The sequence below is a fragment of the Lontra canadensis genome, unplaced genomic scaffold, assembly GCF_010015895.1.
Source record: "Lontra canadensis isolate GAN:19392208 unplaced genomic scaffold, GSC_riverotter_1.0 scaffold10, whole genome shotgun sequence".
Lineage (NCBI taxonomy): Eukaryota > Metazoa > Chordata > Mammalia > Carnivora > Mustelidae > Lontra > Lontra canadensis.
The window spans coordinates 4107479-4130419 of NW_022631004.1; the positions used below are offsets into that span (position 1 = coordinate 4107479).

Genomic DNA, 22941 nt, shown 5'->3' on the forward strand with positions numbered 1-22941 from the left:
TTACCCACGCAGCCGTGAGCTTTGCCTCTCCCCTGTTGCTTTGCTGTCAAACCCACCTGTGTCTCTCCTCTCGCTTTTTTTCTTTCCCTGTGCATTTCTTGCCTGGGTTGACCAGGATCATTATAAGCCTTGTCAGCAAACCCCAGAGAAATGATTTTCTCCTTCCGTGGTTAGCAGGCAACAAATGAAAACCAAGAAAAAGCTAGCAATTCAATAGCAACTTGCTTCTCTTAAACGGTGCCCAGGATTAACCAGTTAGCCCATAAAAAGCATCATCACACACTCCGAGCCGTCCTTACCCGTGTTCCATAACGGCCGCTCCTGGACATCAGAGACTGGCCCCAGCCTCCTCCGATGTGGGGACTCAGCTCTCTGCAGCCCACAGACAATTGGGCCCATTATAGTCATCAGGCTGCTGAGTTAAAGGGTGGCCCTTACAAAAATATAAACAGCTCAAGCCAAAGGGGCAGGGCTGCAGTATCAGGGGACAATGGGAGCCAATGACCAGCCTCTTCGGGCTCTGTTAGCTTAAGATATTAGGTTTCATTCTGAAGTCGGGGAGACCAGAGAGCTGGAGAGGGAGCCAAAGAGGAACAGCCAAGTCCTCGTCTTTATAGCCAGCAGCATGAAAGGAGTCCAAGTTGAAAAGTTTAATCACTGCCTGCAGACCAATTTCAAGGAAAAGTTCGTATGTTTCCCACATAATAATATATATTTTAAAAGTCACAAACATTGGTGTTGCATTAGCCATCTTCATTCTTCTGGGGTCAATGAATGGTCTATTTATTGCGGCCGGTAGGAGCTTTCCAAAGAACAAAATCCAAGGAAGCCTTTATGACATACTTATTCTGTGGAATAAAGTGTCTGATGAGAAGCCTTCACTACCTCCACGGAGAAAATGTTTGATTTTATGTGTATGTCTTCAGAACCCAGAGAAATAGGCTTATCTTTGTCCCCAAATATAAATGATTCACATTCATTTTTTTAAGTTTTTTTTTTAAATTTACTTTTTTTTTTAGATTTTATTTATTTATTTGACAGACAGAGATCACAAGTAGGCAGAGAGGCAGGCAGAGAGAGAGGGGGAAGCAGGTTCCCCACTGAGCAGAGAGCCCGATGCGGGGCTCGATCCCAGGATCCTGAGATCATGACCCGAGCTGAAGGCAGAGGCTCAACCCACTGAGCCAGAGAGAGAGACAGCAAGAGAGGGAACACAAGCAGGGCGAGTCGGAGAGAGAGAGAAGCAGACTCCCCACGGAACAGGGAGCCCCATGTTGGGGGTGGGGGAGCTTGATCCTAGGACCCTAGGATCATGATCTGAGCCACCCAGGAGCTCCCACATTCATTTCTTAAATACCTACTTTATCCAATCATACATATGCAAACAAAGCAGAAGTTCGCTCAGTACATTTGGAAGAAGACAGGATAGCCATGACTTTTTTTTCCTCTTTTGATCTTAACTAAATTTTGCTTTTAAAGCTACTATGCCAACTTAACCTTTCAATACCCTATGATAATAACCAAGAACAAGAAAATAAACTGTGCCTTTTTTTTTCTGTGTATGACTTCTAAATAATATACTGAGGTAAAAATAAAGTTAAGAGCTATTTGGTTGATTTGTGGCATTGCATAAATTATAGCCATACAAAGTTTCAGAAAAGTACAGTCATTACAATTTGGAACCGTCTCATTATTTACATAGGGAAGCATAGCCCCTGTCAAAATTAACTAGCAAAGAAACAGAAAAATGTTGAAATATACTCATTTTCCACAAATTCTGTATGAAGCCCTTCTGACTTTGATCATAAAAATAATAATCAAAAGGCACTGTCCTTTATAATCTCTGTCAGTTTAAAAATATTTATGATTCTGCCACTGATATTTAATTCGTATTAAAGTAAGATTCCTCTGGTGGCCCTTGCAAATAGGGTATGAAGCTGCCTTGGATTCTTCTCTTCTCCTAATGATTCGAAAGGAGCTGTTGTATTTGGACGCTCATAGCTCTTGACTTTAAAGAACAGGTTAACTTTTAGAAAAGGTCTAGTTTTCCTCTAAAGCCTTATGATCCTGCCATTAAAAAAAAAAAAAAAAAAAAAAAAAGCTTCAGGACACCAGAAGGAAAAATATATAAATTGGACTTCATCAAAATTAAGACATTTTATACATCGAAGGACATTATCAAGAAAATGAAAAGGTAACCTACAGAGTAGGAGTAAATGTTTGCAAATCATATATCTGATAGGGGGCTAATATCCAGAATATATAAAGAATTCTTAGGACTCCACAACAAAAAGAGAAACAACAACCCAGTTAAAATATGGACAGAAGTCTGGAATAGACATTTCTCTAAAAATGATCTACAAAAGGGGTGCCCGGGTGGCTCAGTCGGTTGAGTGTCTGTCTTCGGCTCAGGTCATGATCCCAGGGTCCTGGGATCGAGCCCCACATCAGGCTCTCTGCTCAGTGGGGAGCCTGCTTCTCCCTCTCCCTCTGCTTGCCTCTCTGCCTACTCGTGCTCTCTCTCTCTCTGTCAAATAATAAATAAAATCTTAAAAAAAAATTTACAAAAGGCCAAAAGCCCATGAAAAGACAGATACTCAGTATCATTATTCATCAGGGAAATGCAAATCAAAACACAATAAGGTACCACTTTACAACCATTAAGGATAGCTATTAAAAAAAAAAAAGGAAAGAAGGAAAGAAAAAGTGTTAAAAAGGATAAGGCAAGGGTGCCTGGGTGGCTCAGTCGTTAGGTGTCTGCCTTTGGCTCAGGTCATGATCCCAGGGTTATGGGTTCGAGTCCCATGTCCACATTGGGCTCCCTGCTCAGTGGCAAGCCTGCTTCTCTCTCTCCCACTCCCCCCGCTTATGTTTCCTTTCTTGCTGACTCTCTCTCTGTCATATAAATAAATATAATTTTTTAAAAAAGGATGAGGCAAAACTGCAACTCTGCGAGCGGGGATGTAAAATGCGGCAGCTGATGTGGGAAACACCACAATTCTTCAAAAGGTCAAACAGAGAACTACTATATGACCCGGCAAGTCCACTCCTTGTATATACCAAAAGGATTGAAAATAGGATTGAAAAAAAGGACTGCATAGGACTGAAAATACTCAAGCCATTACCTGTATACTCACATTTATAGCAGCATTATCCAAGATAAAAAGGTGGAAACAACCTAAATGTCCATCCACAGATCAATGGATAAACAAATTGTGATGCATACACGCAGTGGAATAGTATTCAGCCATGGAAAGGAACACACTGATTCATACCACAGCATAGACGAACCTCAAGAACTTTGTGCTAGGGCGCCTGGGTGGCTCAGTGGGTTAAGCCGCTGCCTTCGGCTCAGGTCATGATCTCAGGGTCCTGGGATCGAGTCCCGCATCGGGCTCTCTGCTCAGCGGGGAGCCTGCTTCCCTCTCTCTCTCTCTCTCTCTGCCTGCCTCTGTGTCTACTTGTGATCTCTCTCTGTCAAATAAATAAATCTTTAAAAAAAAAAAAAAGAACTTTGTGCTAAGTGACAAAGCCAGATGTAAAAGGTCACACATTCTACGACCCCATTTGTATGAAATATCCAGAATAGGTAATCCATAGGGACAAAAGTAGATTGGTGGTTGCCAGGGATTGGGGGCGGGGGTGGGAATAGGGAGAAACTGCTCAGTGGGTGCAGGCTTTATTTTGGAACTAAATAGATGGAGTGTTTGTGTAACATTGTGAATATACCATGTATGGCAGCATTGTTCACTTTACTTTTTTAAAATATTTTATTTCTTTGTTTGACTGAGAGAGACACAGCGAGAGGGAAAACACAAGCAGGGGGAGTGGGAGAGGGAGAAGCAGGCCTCCCCCTGCGCAGGGAGCCCGATGTGGGGCTCGATCCAGGACCCTGGGATCATGACCTGAGCCGAAGGCAGATGCCCAATGGCTGAGCCACCCAGGTGCCCCTGAATTGTTCACTTTAAAATGGTTAATTTTATGTTTTGTTTGTTTGTTTGTTTGTTTGTTTTTTAAGCCTCAGTATCTTCTGGGTTCAACAGGATCCTTCTTTGTGAGGGCATTCCACAAGTTTACTGAAGGTATTTTTTTTTTAAGATTCATCCATCCATTCATTCATTTATTTAGTATTTATGCATTATTCAGCATCTATTAAGCGCCAGATACTATAGGGCAGCTGGGGGCCAGGAGACACCCTTGCACCCTCTCTACCCAAAGTGAGAAAGAGCAGGAGCATCTGATGGGGAAGGACAGTGGCAAGCTGGGTGGCAAGAGCAAATCCATGGCTGGCAAATGGCTGCTGCATGTGAGCTCATCTCATGTTTGATTCCACTGACTGGTCCAACCAGTTGGAGGAGTGGTGGTAGGAATTGTTATTCCTATTTTATTGTTACAGAAACTGAGAATCAGAGAGTTTAATTAACTTCCCAAAGTCACCCAGCCTGTAGGCAATGAAGTCAAGTCCTTTCTCTTCCACCATGCTGCTCCCTGAGCAGAGGTGTGTGAGGAACTGAATCTGTGGGGAAAATGATGGTTCCCAATGTGACTGAATGAAAACAACTTGTTAAGAAGCATTTTAGGTATCAAAAAGAGCAGTGTGACTCTCTTCCTAGTGGGATAAACACACAAACCAGGGTAAAAACAAAACAAAACTAAACAAAAAACCAACCAATTTGTCAAACTTTTCCTCAGAAAGTTTCATTTTCAGAAAACAACCATGGAACTTCAGAGACTTTTTTACATAATCTGACCAGACACCCTCAATTTTCAGATGGAAAATCCGATGCCCTGCACAATTAAATGACATGCCCAGAGTTACCCGGCAAGATCGTTACAGAACTAGAGCCAGGACTCCAGTGTCTTAGATCCTGGCCCAGCATTCTTTCTACTAAGCCATACACAAAACTTTAGAAATTGATCCCAGATTAATCTTCTACTGAGCAGATCTCTAATTCCCTACCTCTCCATAGAATCAGTAGACAAAATTCCTATTCTCCATAAACTCTTGAATATAATGACCTGCAGAATATGTTCGACATTCTCAGTGAGTTTACTATTTCTTTCATTACATCTTTTGTTAAAAACTAATAAGGAAGAGAGACATTCACAAATTGTGACTTGGACAGGACAATATTTATCAGTTCATTTAGACAGAGGTAAATCTTTTGGAAAGTTGGAATAGGAAATGAACTGAGAAAAAGGAGGACATGAGGATTTGAAAACGTAGAAGACTTGGCCAGGAATTCATCAGGAAAAGGCAACTACATAGGACTGAAACTCTGGCAAAGCTGTTGCACATATCCCTGACCATCATCTATCCCTTGGTGTGGGTCTACTACTGTTATTAAAAATAATAAACAAAATAATTACAGAGGGAGATGCATGTCCTCTTAAAACTTGGGGAGATGACATCACTACTTTCTACATTTCAAATACTAGATTATGCAATTCAGAAAATTGCTATATGCCCTTTGAGAATGCCCATCATCCAATTAAAATGTTGCCCTTGATCTGCAACAGTCAGCTCTTAGTCACCCACCACTTGGCAACCTGAAGCTTCAATTACCCATAAGATAATCTTCACCTAACCCAATGATCTTCACCCAACCCTTCGAAAGAGCTGAAGCCCCAATTAACTGACTTAGTTCAACATCCCATAGTGCATTCATTATCAAGCCCCTGATTTGCCAGCATACAAAACACTGTACTGAAGGGAAAATATCTAATTGTCTGCTGATATTTTTTAAGAAGTGATACACACATAATACTAGATTCTCATCTTAAGAGATCATGTAATGATACAGTTAATAGAACGGGGTGAAATCACATCAGAAGCTGTTTGGATAATATATGGATGAATGGTCAGACCCCTGAGGCTTCTTGGTTGATTCTAGAAATTACTAACTTCAAGACCTAAATTATATATTTTTAAAATCTTTTACTTTCTTAAGGAAATGAAAGGGATGCCTAGCAACGTGGCTTAATAAAGAGGAGAAGCTGCAGACTTAACCATCAATGACACTGAAGGACTTTGCAGATAGAAGGAATGAAAGCTCCAATCTTTCTTCCCTTTGGCAAGGGTTTTGATTTTGTTCTGCTTAGCTGTTGCTCGATGCATTATAAACTATGGATAAAAATCACTTACTCTTAGGTCAGCCCACAACCTGAAATGAAATGAAAAGTTCTAAACACATTCCATTAAACTTTCGTTATCTTCAAATGCATTTATTCTTTTAAGATGAGGAAATTGATAACTAATTATGTGGATGTTCCATTTTCTTGTTTTATATGATTTCTTTGTACCTCTCTGAGAAAGGTAAGGCTTAAAGTCAGATGTTGCATGAATTTAAGCTATGAAGTAGACTCTGCTAACCACCTACCAACATAAACATACTTTTATTTTTCTGACCATGCCAATGAATTTTTACAAGCCTCTTATAGTCTTTTGCTCTGTCCCTACATGATCCATGGCCCACATTTGCAAAATAATGCTTAAAGTCAGGCTGTACATGGAAAAGAGCACTAAGCTTACTTATACGCTGGACCAAGCCATGGCCTTGGGCTCATTTGCTCATCACCCAGTCCATTGAGCTAAACCATGACAGGCTTCAATACCACAAAACTTTTCAATTAGTTGGTGAAGACCATGAAGGGATTTGCTGAATAGCTAGTTGAGAATTGATCCCATGAACCCATAAAAGGGTCCTTCTAGACCCAAGATTAATGTAATCATCTCAATAATCTAAATGATAGAAGAAAATGTGCCATTAATTTTGAAGAACATACAAGCTGAGCCACCCCCTCAGAACTGGGGGAAGAACTTAATAGTAAAGGTAATAATATATATCCAGCATCTGCTGCATGCCAGGCACTGTTCTAAGAGTGTGTACACGTATTAGCCCATTTAATCCTCCCAACCAACCCTAGGTGCTAATAGGCATATTCACTTTACAAATGAGAAAAGTGAAGTTTAGAGCAGTTAGTGAACATCCATAAAGGAGAAGTGGCCAGATACCAAGAAGGGAAAATTCTAACAGGATTAGTTTGGAGAAGGAAGAACAAACAGCAAAAATAAGATATGGAGGTAGAATTAATTGAGGATACTAAGGAGTAAAAATACCTAGGGATGCTGCATTTATTTGCTAGGGTTACCATAACCTATCACTACAAGCAGAAAACAGAAATTTTTCTCACAGTTCTGGAGGTGGGAAGTCCAAAGTCAAGGAGTTGGGAGGGTTAGTTCCCTCTGGAGGTTTTGCTGGGGAATCTGTTCCACACCCCTCCCACCTTCTAGTGGCGGCTAATAATTCTTGGCATTCATTGGCTTACAGCCACATCAACCCAATCTCTGTCTCTGTCTTCACAAGGTGTTCCTGTGTCTGTGTTTTCTCCTTTTATGTGTCTTATAAGGACACTTGTCATTGGATTTAGGGTGGGTCCTAATCCAGGATGTTCTCATTTTAAGATCCTTACCTTAATTACATCTGCAAAGACCCTTATTCCAAATAAGGTCATATTTTGAGGTTCTAGGTAGACATATTTTTGGGGGGCCACAATTGAACCTACTGCAAGCCCCAAGAAACCTCTGGGGCCAGGGAGGTTTCCTCATGTAGGAAAGGGAGACAGGAGCAAGTATAGTCAACTCTGTACAGGGAAGATATGCTGAGCAAAGAGAGGTGTTTTCAACTATTACGTTTCACCCCCAACTTAGGAAAAAAAAAAAAAGGAAAAGAAAAGAAAATGTATTAATCTTAGGAAAAGATGAGAGTTCTCAACTTAAAAGCCTTGGGAACATCTTTCCCATTTTTTGTGTGTATATTTTCATGAATTTTGACCTAAGTGTATTCCTTTGAAACCATTACCACAATCAAGACAGGAATATACCCATCACCTCCAAAAGCTTCCTTATATTCCTTTATAATCCCTCTCTTCTGGCCCTTCTTGCAGCCATACTCTTAGCCCCAAGCAACCATGGATCTGCTTTCTGTTACATGGATTAATTTGTTTGTCTAGAATTTTATGTAGGTGAAATCATACAGAATAAACTTTTTGTTTGGCTTCTGTCTTAGCCCGTTCATGATGTTATAACAAAATACCAAAAGACTGAGTAGCACATAAACAACAGAAATTTATTTCCTACTATTCTGGAAGTCCAAGATCCTTGTGCCAGCATCGGAAAGGGCCCTTTTCCAGGTGGTAGACCTCTCCCAATGTCCTCACATGGAAGGGGCAAGGGAGTGCTCTTGGGCCTCTTTATAAGGACATGAATCTCATTCAAGAGGGCTCTACCCTCATAACCTAATCACCTCCCAAAGGCTCCACCTCCTAATACCATCACCTTAGGAATTAGGATTGCACATATGTATTGGGGGCGGGGGCGGGTGGGGGGTTGGGACACAAACATTCAGACCATTGCACTTTCTTTTATTCCACATTTTTTTGAGAGTCATCCAATGTTTGGGGGGGTGTATCACTAGTTCATTCTTTTTAGGCTGAGCAGTGTTCCACTATAAGAACAGACCACAATTTGTTTATCTATTCACTGTTGTTGTTGTTGTTGTTTTTAAGATTTATTGATTCATTCTAGAGAATGGTATACTCTAGAATGGTATACACATACAGAGAGAGGGTATACACAAGCAAGCAGAGAAAGGGGCAGAGGGAGAGAGAATCTGAAGCAGAACTCTGCACAGTGCAACAGCCCAGTGTATGGAGGGCTCCATCCCAGGACCCCAAGACCATGACTGTAGCTAAAAGCAAGATTTGGACATTCAACTAACTGTGCCACCCGGATGCCCCTACCCACTCATTTCTTAAAGGAGTTTTAATCAATAAATTGATTTGATATTCCAAGATGAGAGGAAAGGTGAGAGAACATGAATGATAATTTCTCAGAATCGAGGTTTTCTTCTTTCTCCTCCTTTATGGTCTCCCCACCTCACCTCCTAAGTCTTCTCATATGCTTAGCCCCAACCCATACTACTTCCTTTTTTTTTTTAAGATCTTATTTATTTATTTGACAGAGAGAGAGAGATTGACCACAGGTAGAGGGAGAGGGAGAGGGAGAAGCAGACTCCCTGCTGAGCAGGGAGCCCTAGGTGGGGCTTGATCCCAGGACCCCTGGGTCATGAACTAAGTCAAAGGCAGATGCTTAACCAATGGAGCCACCCAGGCACCCCCATACCCATACTTCTTTCCCCAGCCCTCAGTTGCTGAAACCATTGGCCCAAAGTTGACCCTTTGCTCCTGAACTCCAAGCTGGAGTGATGAATCCCTGTGGGTCACCAGCTGAAGTCTTGGTTGGTTCCTTCAGGCTTCTTGTCAGCCTCTCCAAGTGCCTGCCCTTCTCTTCAGGGATACCATGTGACCCCCACCCCCCACATTTCTGATCTCCCTCTTATTCTTTTGCCTCCTCCCTGTCTCTGCCTTCTACTCTCTTATGCTTGGATGGTACCCACTGCCTCTTCTCCACTGTCTGTGCTCCATTCACCTTGTCCAGAAAGAACTGTAGGCTGGCCCCAGCACAAATCTGTTCGATCCTGGGTTTCTGCCAAATATATTCCAGTTATTTAATTCAGGGAGGCAGCATGGTAGTGTCTGAGAGCACAGACTCTGGAGCAGGTTGCCACGTACCAGCTGTGACTTGGCCATGTGCTTCTGTTTCTTCACCCATAATTGAGGACAACAGTCCTCCCGCCTATGACTGTCATAAGGTTTAAATGAGATAAAGTAAACATTATATACACAATCCATGAAACAGATACAAATAAACATTCAAGAACTCTTCCTCACCACAAAAATTCTACTTACATTCAGAGATTTATTCAGTCAAAGATGATTTATCAGAGAACTCGCTCTACCGGGAACTCTTCTCAAAAAGAGGGAATAAAGCAGTGAACATAACATATACAAACTACATTCTACTAGGGCAGACAAACAGTACAGAAATTGACAACTAAAAGTATAGACCATGTCTGTTAAGCACCATGGGAACCTACAAAGGAGCTTAAAAGGAGGATTGGGAATTTCCGGGAGGGGGTCTGAGTGGGCTGAGCTGAGTTAGAGAGTTGCAGTCAGGGTGATCTGGAAAGCTCTCGTCACCGACAAGGCAACCTCTGAGAGCAGACCTGACTGGTCTCAGGGAATGTGCCATAGGCCCATCAGGGGAAAGAGCATCCTTGGATGTAGAGACAAGTGCAAAGGTCCTTGCAGCCTGGCCGTCCAGCAGCTGTTGTAGATTGGTTGACTGCAGACACACAGACTATGTTGAACTTTCATTAATTTCACTCATTCTACTTTTAGTTAGACTCTCTCGACCCTGATGTATGTTTTTTCCCCCAGAATGTTCAGAGATGGATACTTTGGCTGTGAATTTAGAGCCTCAACACTTTTTAGCATACAGATACAATGCTGGTTAGGGTGGAATCCAAAGGAAATGGGTTGGCCTCATCACCGCTGTGTTTAGACAGTCACCATGATGCTGGGATGCTTGGGGAGCAGTGGGCCCTAGGGAGCACCCTCCCTCATTGCCCTAAGGGCTTTGCTAGGAGTCTGGCCACTTAGCTCTGGGCTTAGCATCCAAAAGGGGATTGGGAGAATGTTGAGAGGCTTCGCAGAGAGCAACCAAGATAATAAAAGAATCAGAAAATGAACCCAGAAGAAACGTTTCAGGAACTGAGCATGCAATTATTTAGTTTGAAGAAGAGATGCTTTTATGTTCCTTTCCTAAGCCTATTTCCTGAAGGAAAACAGGCTTAACTTGCAGCATGATGACTTTACAGATGTTTGTGAAAAACATACCAAAAACAAAACCCAGAGCTTCCTTATACAAAGGCTTGTTAAACAGTGTAGAGTGTTTGAATCCCAGACTCTGAAATTATTGAAAGGAAGAGGACTATGAAAGAAAAATCCCCCACCTGTAATTTTTAACCTTGTTGACAGTTTGACTTGTTCCCAAAACTATATCTTCATGAAGCAATTAGTTGTTTAAAAAAAAACCAAAACCTACAAAAAATAGGAAATTGAGCTAACATCTTCCTAGACTTTCTGCCTAACAGCTGTCCAGTCCTTTTCTGGGATGGCCCCTGGTGGGTGGGGGTGGGGGTGGGCACTGGTCCTCCTCTGCCTTTGGATGGACTCTCAGGCAGGTCCCCAGGAAATTTTCCAGTTATTCTTAGGTAATCAAAAGTCTTCTGAGCACTTTCAATAGCAGAAACAATCTCATTTCAGTAATTTGAATGTCTCATTTAAAAAGCATAAATAGAGCTTTCTCAAGTTTAAAAAATCTGTTCTTCAAAAGGCAACACTAAGAAAATGAAAAGGCAAATCACAGACTGGAAGAAAATATTAGCAACATGTATCTGACAAAGAATTTGTGTCCAGACTATACGAAGACTCTAATTACTGAGCTACATAACTCAATAGAAAATAGAAAACTAATAAACCAATTGTTAAAAACGGGATAAAATATTGAAGAGACACTGACAAAAGGAAATATACAAATGGCCAATAAGCACATAATCAAATGCTCAACATCATTAGTCATCTGGAAAATGATAATTAAAATTGTAATGAGCTATCACCACACAACCACTAGAACAGATAAATTTAAAAATCTGACATGACCAAAAGTTGTGAAAGGTGTGGAACAACTGGGATTCCCATACGCTGTTTGTGGCAGCAAATAAATGGAACAACCATTAAAGATGAACATGTGGCAATTTGTTATAAAAGTAAACACCCATCTACCATATAGTTCAACAATTTCCACTTATAGGTAATCACCCAAAAGAAATGAAAACATGTCTGTGTGGAGACTTGTAAAAGAATATTCATAGGCTATAAATAATAGCTCAAATCCAGAAAAAAAAAAGAAAACAAATGTCCATCAGTAGGTGAATGGAAAGTAAACTATAGTATACCCATTTAATAGCGTACTCTTCAGGAATAAAAAGGAACAAACTGCTGATACACACAACATGGATAGATCTCAGAAATTTTATATGGAGTAAAAGAAGCCAAATACCATAATGAGTACTGTATGAGTCCATTTATATGAAATTCTGTAATTTTCATTTTTCTATAAAATTAAAATTAATCTACATAGGCAGAAGGTAGATCAGTGGTCACCTGGGCTGGAGGAGGATGGTGAATGGCTATTAAGGGACACAGGGAACTTTCAAAGATGATGGAAATATTGTATGGTGGTTATGCAGGCACACACGTGTCCAAACTCATTGAACTGTCCATAGAATGGGTGGCCTATTGTATGTAAGTTGGACCTCTTAATAAAGGTAGTTCTAAAAATACCTCATCCAGTATAATAACAACTCCAACCTCTTATTTTATTTAGAGCTTCTCCTTCCACAAGTTCTTCTACGCTTTCATCCTGGAAGCCTGAAGTGGTGCTACGAAGGAAGCTGGATTTCATTCTTTCTTGCAGACTCTACTTCTTCCTCCCATATCTTCTGTTATTGACCTTCCAGATTTGGGCTAAGGAGGGAGAATTCGGGAAAGATGGTCACGGCCTTTGGAAACAGACATAACAGGACATTTGTACACTTGGGACTTGGCAGATGTCTGAAGCTGGCACTTAGTCTCCTGGACAGCTTTTGTGGTCTGGGACATTGCTCTGTTGGGCACCCTTGCTGAAATTCCCAAGACATGGCTGACATTGAGCCTCAGCGCCTTACCATGCACGGATGTACCTCACACAGACTCTTCCTTTGTTGAGGCCCCATCACTCCTCCACACAGCCCTCCGGGACAAGGCTCTCTTGAAATGACTCCTCAGTGAACCCTCAGGAGAGGTGGCCTTGGCACAGTGGAAAACGCTGCATTCTTGCCCCCACCACTAGGGGGAGCAATGATGGAAACGTGGTCTTCCTCTCTCAGGTCTTACACTAGCCCTCATGCTCTCACAAACTTTGGGATGAGTGTTAAGACTCTTGGTTTTTCTTGAATTCCCCTTTGTTACTTGGTTTCAGATGGGGAGGAAGCACCCTTCACCTCCACCACTGGGTGGGGTGGGATAGGAGGCTCACACACTGATAAACTCTCCAAAGATCCTGAGAAAGCCTCATCACAAAACAGTTCCTGGCTGCCCCCTTAGCAAGTCCTTCATACTGGACTTACCTTGCTTTGGCTCCTGAGTGTAGACGGCTACTATTCATTTTTTCTTGACCTCTGGGGCCTCTTGTTTACATTGGTACAAAAAGCATTCTGTTTTAGAATTCTAATTACATATGTATGATTTCTGAGTGTAAATACCTACAAATAAATTCTGATCCTTTATGAAAATGTTGCTCAAACATTCTGAAATTCAAATTTATCATATTATGGCATGGTACAAAATCCTTTTTTTAATTTGAATTTGACTTAGGTAACATACAGTATATTATTAGTTTCAGGGTAGAGTTTAGTGATTTATCAGTTGCATATAACATCCAGTGATCATTGCATCACATGCCCTCCTTAATGTCCATCACCCAGTTACCCCAACCCCACACCCACCTCCCCTCCAGCAACCCTCAGTCCGTTTTCTAGAGCTAAGAGTGTCTATGGTTTGCCTCCCTCTCTGTTTTTATCTTATTTCCTTTTCCTTTCCTTTCCCCTATGTTCCTCTGTTTTGTTCCTTAAATTCCACATATGAGTGAAATCATACGGTATTTGTCTTTCTCTGACTGAATTATTTTTCCTTAGCATAGTACCCTCTAGTTCTATCCACATCGTTACAAATGGCAAGATTTCATTCTTTTTGTTGGCTGGCAATATGTACCACATCTTCTTTATCCATTCATCCATTGATGGACATCTGGGCTCTCTCCATAGTTTGGCAATTGTGGACATTGCTGCTATGAACACTGGGGTGCATGTGTTCCTTCAATCTCTATTGTTGTATCCTTTGGATAACTACCGAGTAGTACAATGGCTGGGTCATAGGGTAGTTCTGTTTTTAACTTTCTGAGGAACCTGCATACTGTTTTCCAGAGTGGCTGCACCAGCTTGCATTCCCACCAACAGCGCAGGAGGGTTCCCCTTTCTCCGCATCATCACCAACATCTGTTATTTCCTGGGTTGTTAATTTTATCCATTCTGACCAGTGTGAGGTGGTATCTCACTGTGGTTTTGATTTGTATTTCTAGTAATAGATCCTTAATTAGAGTTATCTTCATATAGAATTTTTTCTTTATAAACAGCATGTTTTACAAGCATGATTTGAATTCTTAATATTGGAAAAAAGTTTTAACAGTAGGGAAAAAAAAAAGCCTTTATTATTTTGTGGACAGGGATTTTATTAGAAGGTATTGCTTTTTCTGGAAAGTACTGATAAATGTAATACGACCAATCTACGGGCCACACTAACAGTTTGTACTTCTTTAGGCCTAAAGACATTTAGGGAGCTTCCCTGAGTAGGCAAATGTTGTTTTCTCAGAGTTGCCCTTCTGGTCAATTCTTACAGTCTAGAAGAACAGGGGTCTATTGATACGAAGAAGACCTGTGGCAGACAGGGTGTGGCTCTAATTCAGTCAGAGGACTTAGAAGAATGGCCCAGGCCAGGGAAGGCTGTTCTTCCCCTTTCAGGAACTTGGCAGCTGAGACAATACTTGAAGAGCAGCCCTCAGGTGTGCCTCGCTGGCATCTTAATTTCTGTGAAATTCTAGAAGATTTTGCTCTGGACTGTCCCTTGAGCCCCAACAAGAATTCCTCCCAAAGCGACAAAGTAGGAGAACAAGGCTCTTCCAGTTTATTTTACAGGTTTTTTGAGGATAAAATGGTTCCAATTTTTAAAGATTCATCTGACGTTTAAGCACTATTTCCTAGAAAGTCTCCTAAAACTCTCCATATTTCTTTTGCTTCTTCAAAAAGCACAAAATTCTGAAGATATTCACATCTCATCTTTAATCTCCCATTTGTTAGCTTCACTGAATCACAGAATTGTTAGAGCCGCATGTAACTTAAGAGCTTGTTACGTCATAGATAAGTAAATGATGACCCAAGGAAGTGAAGTGACCCAGTTCCCACCACTCGGACCAGACTCCGGACTCTCCCTCAGGCTCTCGCTGGGTTTCTCGAGCTCAGGACCATTAACATTTGGGACTGAATAAAATTCTTTGTTGTGAGGGGTCATCCTGTGCATTGTAGGATGTTTCTCAGCATCCCTGGCCTCTACCCACTGGGTGCCAGAAGGACCTCTTTGCCCTCCTTCATTGTGACAGCCAAAAATATCTCTAGACATTGCCCAAGTGTGTCCTGTGTGTGTGTGTGTGGGGGGGGTGTCTTCTGCTGGAGAACACTTGTCTACCAATTTCCTCAGCACCCTACCACAGTGAGCTAGTAGATGGTCATTTTTAATTATAGCAGCTGTCTGTAAAAGGGCACCTTGCTTGCTTTGCTTCTCCCTCTCAGCTGCTAATTGAAGCCAATCTCTTATCAAATGCCTCCTCAGTGGGAGAGAAGCTGTGCTCATGGTTAACAGGTCCACAGGAATCATGAAATCCTTTTCTGCTTTTGCAGTTCCCCTTAGGTAATTTCCAGTGTTTCTGTCCTGCCTCCCAACCCCTTTCTGAGCTCCCTGACAGTGGAGGCGAGTCGTCCCTGATTGGCATAATTCATCCCAGATCGACAAAGCAGAAGCACAGTAAGTGCGATAGGCTAAACAACTCTTCAGTGAGGCTGGCTCTTGGCAGACACAAAGGCACAGCTGCTCCAATGTTTCCATGTGCAAACGTGGAACGTACATACCCCGAAAATGTACCCCGAAAGTGACTGAGCAGCAGTCCCCTCTGTGGCTCAAGATCACCGGCAGAGTCACCCCCAGAAGGCCGAGTGCTATGGAGCCCGAAAGGTTAAACCCTCTAGGACTCATGTTCTTTTTTGCTTGCTTGCTTGCTTGCTTTCTTTAAAAAAGATTTTATTTATTTATTTGACAGAGAGAGATCACAAGTAGGCAGAGAGGCAGGCGGGTGGCGGGGCGCGGTGGCGGGCAGGCTCCCCGCTGAGCAAAGAGCCCAATGCGGGGCTCGATCCCAGAACCCTGAGATCATGACCTGAGCTGAAGGCAGAGGCTTAACCCACTGAGCCACCCAGGTGCCCCGCTTTTTTTTCTTTTCTTTTTTTTTTTTTTTTTTTTGCTTTCTGTAAGCGAGATTGGAATGGGGTAAACTTGGGAGTGAAAGAGACCAATGCAGTGAAAACAAAAATATTCCTGAGGTTGCCACCTATATGTCTTAAGTGACTAGCTGTTTTGAGGAGAAGGCTGTCAGGTCGGGTGCTCTTTTGGCCCAAACGCTTCTATGGAAAGAGAGAATAAACTGCTCTCGGGTAACTTAAGGTCAAAATGAAAGAGACTCCAATCATAAGCCGACTTACTGCAGTGATCGTTTCACAGTGGATACCATTATTGAATCATTATACTGTACACCTGGAAACAATATGATGTTATATGCCAATTACACTTCAATAAAAAAGACCCATTCATTCACTCATTTGTTTTGTAATTTATGCAATAAATGCATAGAAAGAATGTATGTATCAAAAATGGGCACAAAGGCAAACCACTATGGAACAATGCCACCGAGGGAACATCAAGAACGCCTCGCAAATAAATACATAAATAAATAATAAGTTAATAAAATGCCTGGCTAGGGGATAGCCACTCTGGAAAACAGTATGAAGGATCCTTAAAAATAGAACTGCCATACGATCCAGCAATTCTACTTCTGGAAATACACCCAAAGAGGAGGAAACCATGAATTCGAAAAGATACCTGCAGCTCCAAGTTCACAGCAGCATCATTGACAATAGCCAAGACACAGAAGCAACCTAAGCATGTATGAGTGGTTGGACGGCTAAAGAAGCTGTGGTACAGATATACAGTGGAATACCATTCAGCCATAAAGGACAAGGAAATCCCGGCATATGTGACAACACGGATGGAACTAGAGGACATCATGCTAAGTGACATAAGTGAAAAAGAGAAAGACAAGGGGCACCTGGGTGGCTCAGTGGGTTAAAGCCTCTGCCTTCGGCTTGGGTCATGATCCCAGTGTCCTGGGGTCGAGCTCCACATCAGGCTCTCTGCTCAGCAGGGAGCCTGCTTTCTCCTTTCTCTCTGCCTGCCTCTCTGCCTACTTGTGTCTCTATCTGTCAAATAAATAAATAAAATCTTTAAAAAAAAGAGAGAGAGAGAGAAAGACAAATGTTGTATGATATCACTTATATAGGGAATCTAAAAAACAAACAACCAAATTCATGGAAAAAGGAACTGCATTTGTGGTTACCAGAGGTAGGGGTGGGGTGACTGGGTAGGGAGAGGAGCCATTTGAGGAAAGTGGTCAAACGGTACAAACTTCCAGTTCTAAAGTAAGTAAGTACTAGGGATGTCCCGTACAACATGAAGACTACTGCTGGCTCTGCTGCATGACACACAGGAAAATGAAGAGAGTAGATCCTAAGAGTTCTCATCACAAGGAAAATAGTTTTTTTCCTTTTATTCTTTCTTTTTATTGTATCTGTATGAGATAGCGGATATTAGCTTGACTTCTTATGGTATCGTCCCACAATGTATGTCAATTAAACCGGCAAGTTGTATAATTTCAACTTACACTGGGATATATGTCAATTATTTATCAAGAAAACTGGGGAGAAGATTAATTAATTAAAAAAGAAAAAGAAAAAGAACTCCTGGTGAGGGAATTTGTCCTAGAAATGGTTTTTGGGTAGAATAGGACACTACAGCACTCCAAAAAGAAGGAATGGCTTTCCCCAGCACAGTGAAAATGACAGGGGCCGATGGAAGCTCTGGATGGAGATGCATCACCAGGCAGGAAGGATGGCAGCCGACTCTGCGAATCTGATGAGGTTTCTCCTATCTGAGAGCCCCCACTCCACTTCCTGAGGATGGTGGAAAGCAGTACATAGATGGTCATGTCCCGATTCTCAAAGGGCCGATCTTTGCTGGGCACGCAGTGGGGAGTCACCACAAGGCCAATCACAGCTGAGCAAGGCCCGGCTCATCCATCCTTACCCTGCACTCAAAAGCCCACCCTGGCCACAGCTGGGGAGAATAGGCTGTTCTCGAAATGCCCAGAGGACTTCTTGTCACTCAGGTGTTCCCTTATCCTCCCATTACACACTGGATATTTGTGCCTCTGCAGCCCCACCTCCCCAACTCGTATGTTGAAACTCTGACCCCAGCGTGACTCTATTTGGAGTGAGGGCCTCTAAGGAAGTAATTAAGGCTAAATGAGGTCATAAAGCTGGGGCCCTGCTCCAACAGGACCATGCTGGTCCCTTAATCTCAGACTTCCAGCCTCTAGAGCTGTGAGGAAACACATTTCTGTGGTTAAAACCACACAGGCTATGGTATTTTGTTATGGCAGCTCGAGCAGGCTAAATTGGACTCTCTCTCCCCTCCGTGAGCCGGAATCCGTGGCCAAGGTAAAAATGCCCTTGATCCACCCATTCTGTTCAGGAAGTTCATTACCATTCAACTTGGCTTCCCCTTGCCACAGATAGTACATCATTGGGTAGTTCTCTGCGCTCTGCCCCAACTCTGCCATTTAATCTTCACGAGGTTGGTGACTGTTCTCCTCATTTTACACATGAGGAAGGTGACACCCAGAACAGTCAAGAAACTGGCCCAAAATAAGACTAATCTAAGTGGTGGAGATGAAACCAGGCCACAGATCTGAAAGTTCCTTATGATCGTCTGACATGCACCAGCAAGGGATCCTAATCTTTGCTTAAATGTTCCTGCTATCACCAATCTCTGACCTTTCTTTTTTACTTCGTTGGGTCGCCCTTGGATCTTTCTCCTCCAGGGCCTCTCTCTTGAGTGAGTTCACGAACACTCTCATAAACTCACCGAATCTGGCCCTGATGCCAGAGCCTCCTTCCCCTGCCTCTGTAGCCCTCTGGACCATCCTGTCCCACCCCTTGGGTGTAGCTCAGGTTCCCAGAACCTCCGTGCAGAGCTGGGGCCTCAGACACTGCTCCCACCTTTGCTACAGCTCTCTGCCACCCCTCATACACACCCTAGCAGATGTCTCTTTTTTCTACTTTACCCAACACACACTCCCCAGGAACATTTATCATCCAGCTGGGGCCTTGTCACGGGAATGGGAAACAATGCAATCGCTAAACCATAAAGGCAAGTGTGAGGGGTGAGAAGCGGCCCGTACATTACCCAGGGATGGTACAGACCACAGAGGTTGTGCGTGTGTGTTCAGGGGAGAGCAAGGTGGCTCTGCACCAGCAAGGGCAGGGAAAGTTCTGGAGCAAGTGTCATGTGTTACAGCATCAGGCAGTGAGGCTCAGGCTTTGGGGCCACACACCAAGAGCCAACCTTATTTAGCCATTCATTCATTCATTCATTCACTCATCAGATCTTTATTATGTTCCAGCTGCTATGCTGAGTGTTGAAGATAGAGCAGGGAACAAGCTCCCTGGGGAAGTCAGATGATAAGTAAGATCATGGGCTGGGACAGTAACTCTGAAGGAATAAGCAGGGTGATGCAATGGAAGTTACCAGAGGAACAGGAAAGGTGTCTTGAGGAGATAGGGGGAGGGGAGCACCCTAGGCAGAGAGAAGGAACAGCCCTGAGTTAGGGAAGCACTATCTGAGAAGGACTGAGTCCAAACGAGGGTAAGTGTGCCAGGGACTCATCACTGCCACTCCCCACCTTCTGCTTCATGGCCCTAAATCCAGACATGTTATCCTTGGCGGATGAGGGACGGTCAAAAGCCATAGCTGTCTTCAGAATGGGAGGTGGCCGGGTATGGGGCCCTGAGCCTCTCACATTCTGTAAGGTCTTTGCTTGGGATAAGTCTGCCTAATGTGACCACTGAAGGCAAAGTGGTCAGTGAGCCCCTCATTCTTTTCAAATGGTACAGTTGGTACCTTGTGTGCTCAAGCCACTGCTTTTGCCTGACACTTGTCATCAGAGCCCATTGGGCTCCCAGAACCATTTCTTTTCCTTCCCCTGCCTTTAGGAGGTTTTCTAGAGAGGCACTATGCCTAATGGTTAGTACTAACTGCCTGGCTGAGTTTCCACCTATTCTGTGTGAACTGGGCAGCTGAACCACTATTTCCTCATCTGTAATATGGATTAGTAATGGTAGCCACCTCAAAGAGCTGTTATGAAAATACCTAAGTTAGTACAGTATTTAAGCTTCTTTATTGTTTTAGTAATCTCTACACCAAACATGGGGCTTGAACTCACAACCCTGAGATCAAGAGTCACTTGCTCTACCAATTGAGCCAGCTAGGTGCTCTGTAAGTTGGTACTTAGAACGGCGCAAGGCTCATTATTTAAGAGTTAGCTCTTATTATCATTATTATTTTTTTATTTATTTGACAGACAGAGATCACAAGTAGGCAGAGAAGCAGGCAGAGAGAGAAGAGGAAGTAGGTTCCCTGCTGAGCAGAGAGCCAGACGTGGGGCTTGATCCTAGGACCCTGGGATCACGACCTGAGCTGAAGGCAGAGGTTTTAACCCACTGAGCCACCCAGGTGCCCCTCTTATTATCATTATTATTACAATTACATCTGTTCATCCTCCTGAGGTCCTCTCCCTCAGACCCTGCCAGAGGGCTCTATGTGACACTTGAGACAAGTACATAAGCATATCTCTCTGAGAACAAGGGCATATCCAGTAGTCAGGACAAGGCCTCATGCAAGTGGGTACTTGATATATATTTGCAGAGTGAATCAATGAATGAACGCATGAATGCCTTAAGGAGCAAGCAGGAGTGGTTAATTAGTATTTTTCCCAAGGGATGATTTTTTTTTTTCCCTAGGCAAGATTGCAACACTGAAAACTTGCCTTTCAAAGGCCATGTGCTAGACAGCTAACACTTGGGGCCAGGGAGCTCTTGCCTCTGCTTCTGGCCATCTTCCAATTAGCTGCACAACCTGAGGCTGTCTAGAGCCTCCATTTTCCTGGTAAGAATAATAATACAAACTTCCTAGGGGTATGGTAAAAATTAATGAGATGGCATGTGAAATGAGCCATGAACTTCACACAAGAAAACCTTACGTTACAATACAGAAAAATTATTTAAAATATACCAAAAATGCACTGAGTTAATGAGGCTCTTAATTTACTGAGGGCAAAGTATTCCTCCTGTTTAGTTCGCTTCACAGAGGCAAAATTACGTTCATCAGTTAGCGCTCTGAGGACAAAACAAGTTCATTTTATTCACGGCAGGTTTCAAATGGCAAGGAAAAATATCTGTCCTCATCTCACCAGCTTAAATAAAACTCAATTGAGTATTCTGAGAATTTGGCATGATTTGGAAGAGAATTCTAGGGCTGTGATGCTTGTCCAGTTAACCATAGAGATCTGGCAACAAAAGTCTATTATAGTTAAAGGTTGTCCTCCTCCTAACTAGCATCCAAAACACAGAGCAGCTGCCTGTCTGCACTCAAGTCCCTGCTGGGAGTCAGGGGAGGGGTGGGGGTGAGGGGGACAAGGGGGAGGGGGTGAGGGCGCTGATGCACCAAGGCTCACGTGCACAGTGACCATCCCGTCTTGCTGTCATACTGCACAGATAAGGTGTTGACTTTCTAAAGATCCCTTAAAAAGCTCTTGGGTGTCAAGCCACTGATCCCCACAGGACTGCTTCCATTTGCTTCCAAATTCAGCCATGTGAAAAAAATCCTTATCACTATGCTTAAATGGGAATTGAAGTCCCCTTTTCTGTGAAATACAAAGAAGCAGAGTCCGGAATGAGTTTCAGAATGAAGCGAAAGGCAGATCAATACGAGCTTCAAGATTCAAAAGATGCCTTGGTAGAGCATTTTCCAAGGTAGTCTCCCCAGGAGTGAAGTAAATAAGTGACGCCAGGAAAAAGGCAAAGTTGTAATTAAGTTGGATGATTCTGGGGGCGCCTGGGTGGCTCAGATGGTTAAGCGTCTGCCTTCAGCTCAGGTCATGATCCCAGCGTCCTGGGATCTAGCTCCGCATTGGGCTCCCAGCTCAGCGGGAAGCCTGCTTCTCCTTCTCCCCACCCCCTGCTCATATTCTCGCTCTCAAATAAATAAATACAATCTTAAAAACAGGGGAAAAAAAAAAAGACTGGACAATTCTGAATGAAAAGACTTCCTTATTGCAGAACTTCTCAGAGCCCTTAACATATTAACATATGCTGTGAATATCCAAGAGAAGATTACAGCATCCATGATTGTTAAGTTTGTTTGACCAGGAATCATTTCGTATTACCCCTTGCCTCAAAGTCAACATCTCAAGGAACTAGAAAAACTGCTTGTTAGCATAGCAAACTCTCCCACAAAATAGGCCTCTTCACCCTCTATCAAATGCAAAATAAATATTACTCCTCCTACTTCCCTGTAAGCATGGGAAGCAGCCCAAAGGCACTACAGCTTTTATTCTGGCTCACAATATCCTCTCCAGCATTTTTTTTTTTTTTCAGTTTGTTCTCTCAGATCAAAGCCATTTGAGGGATTAATCTTCAACAAGTCCAGTAGTCGGTCGTTAGCAAATGGGTCTATGACAAGTCCACAGAGTTTGGCTATTTGAAATGGTGGCAGACGATGCAAACCACAGCTTACAAACATTGCCTGCTACGGTAACTGATGGCACTCACATGGTAGGACCAGCCCAATGTCCAGCAGGTTCTTGGATCACAAGTTTATGGAGGCTGCTTGGGCAGAAGCTGGCTTCTTTAAGGTGACTTCATTTGGTAGAGACCGTTAATGGTTGGTCAACTGTCATCCTCCCTTTCTTCCACACGTTAGAACCCTTGCTATGTATGTGGGCCAGGAACGCTAGAATAAAGGTTTCATTTCTTGGGTTCTCTTGCAGCTAACTGTGGCCATAAGACTATATTTTGACCAATGAGATGCATATGGAAAGACGGAGTGACATCTTACAGGAAACCTTGTGTTATCACAGCTGACATGGACCTTTGGGTCCCC

The 22941-nt window shown here is 42.9% G+C and overlaps 1 protein-coding gene across 4 annotated transcripts in view; it reads right to left on the minus strand.

Annotated features, from left to right (window-relative positions):
• TRIM2 (tripartite motif containing 2) overlaps positions 1-22941 on the minus strand; it is a 159868-nt gene that overhangs the window by 110919 nt on the left and 26008 nt on the right. For 2 of the 4 annotated variants that reach the window (XM_032855492.1, XM_032855491.1), the window contains exon 1: positions 300-443. The exons of 1 other annotated variant lie outside the window; for it this stretch is intronic. In XM_032855492.1, the coding sequence (XP_032711383.1) occupies positions 300-329 (30 nt within the window). In that variant the 5' untranslated portion in view covers positions 330-443. Of the gene's footprint in view, positions 1-299; positions 444-22941 lie in introns of those variants that run through there. One more of the 4 variants, XM_032855493.1, reaches the window with a different exon arrangement.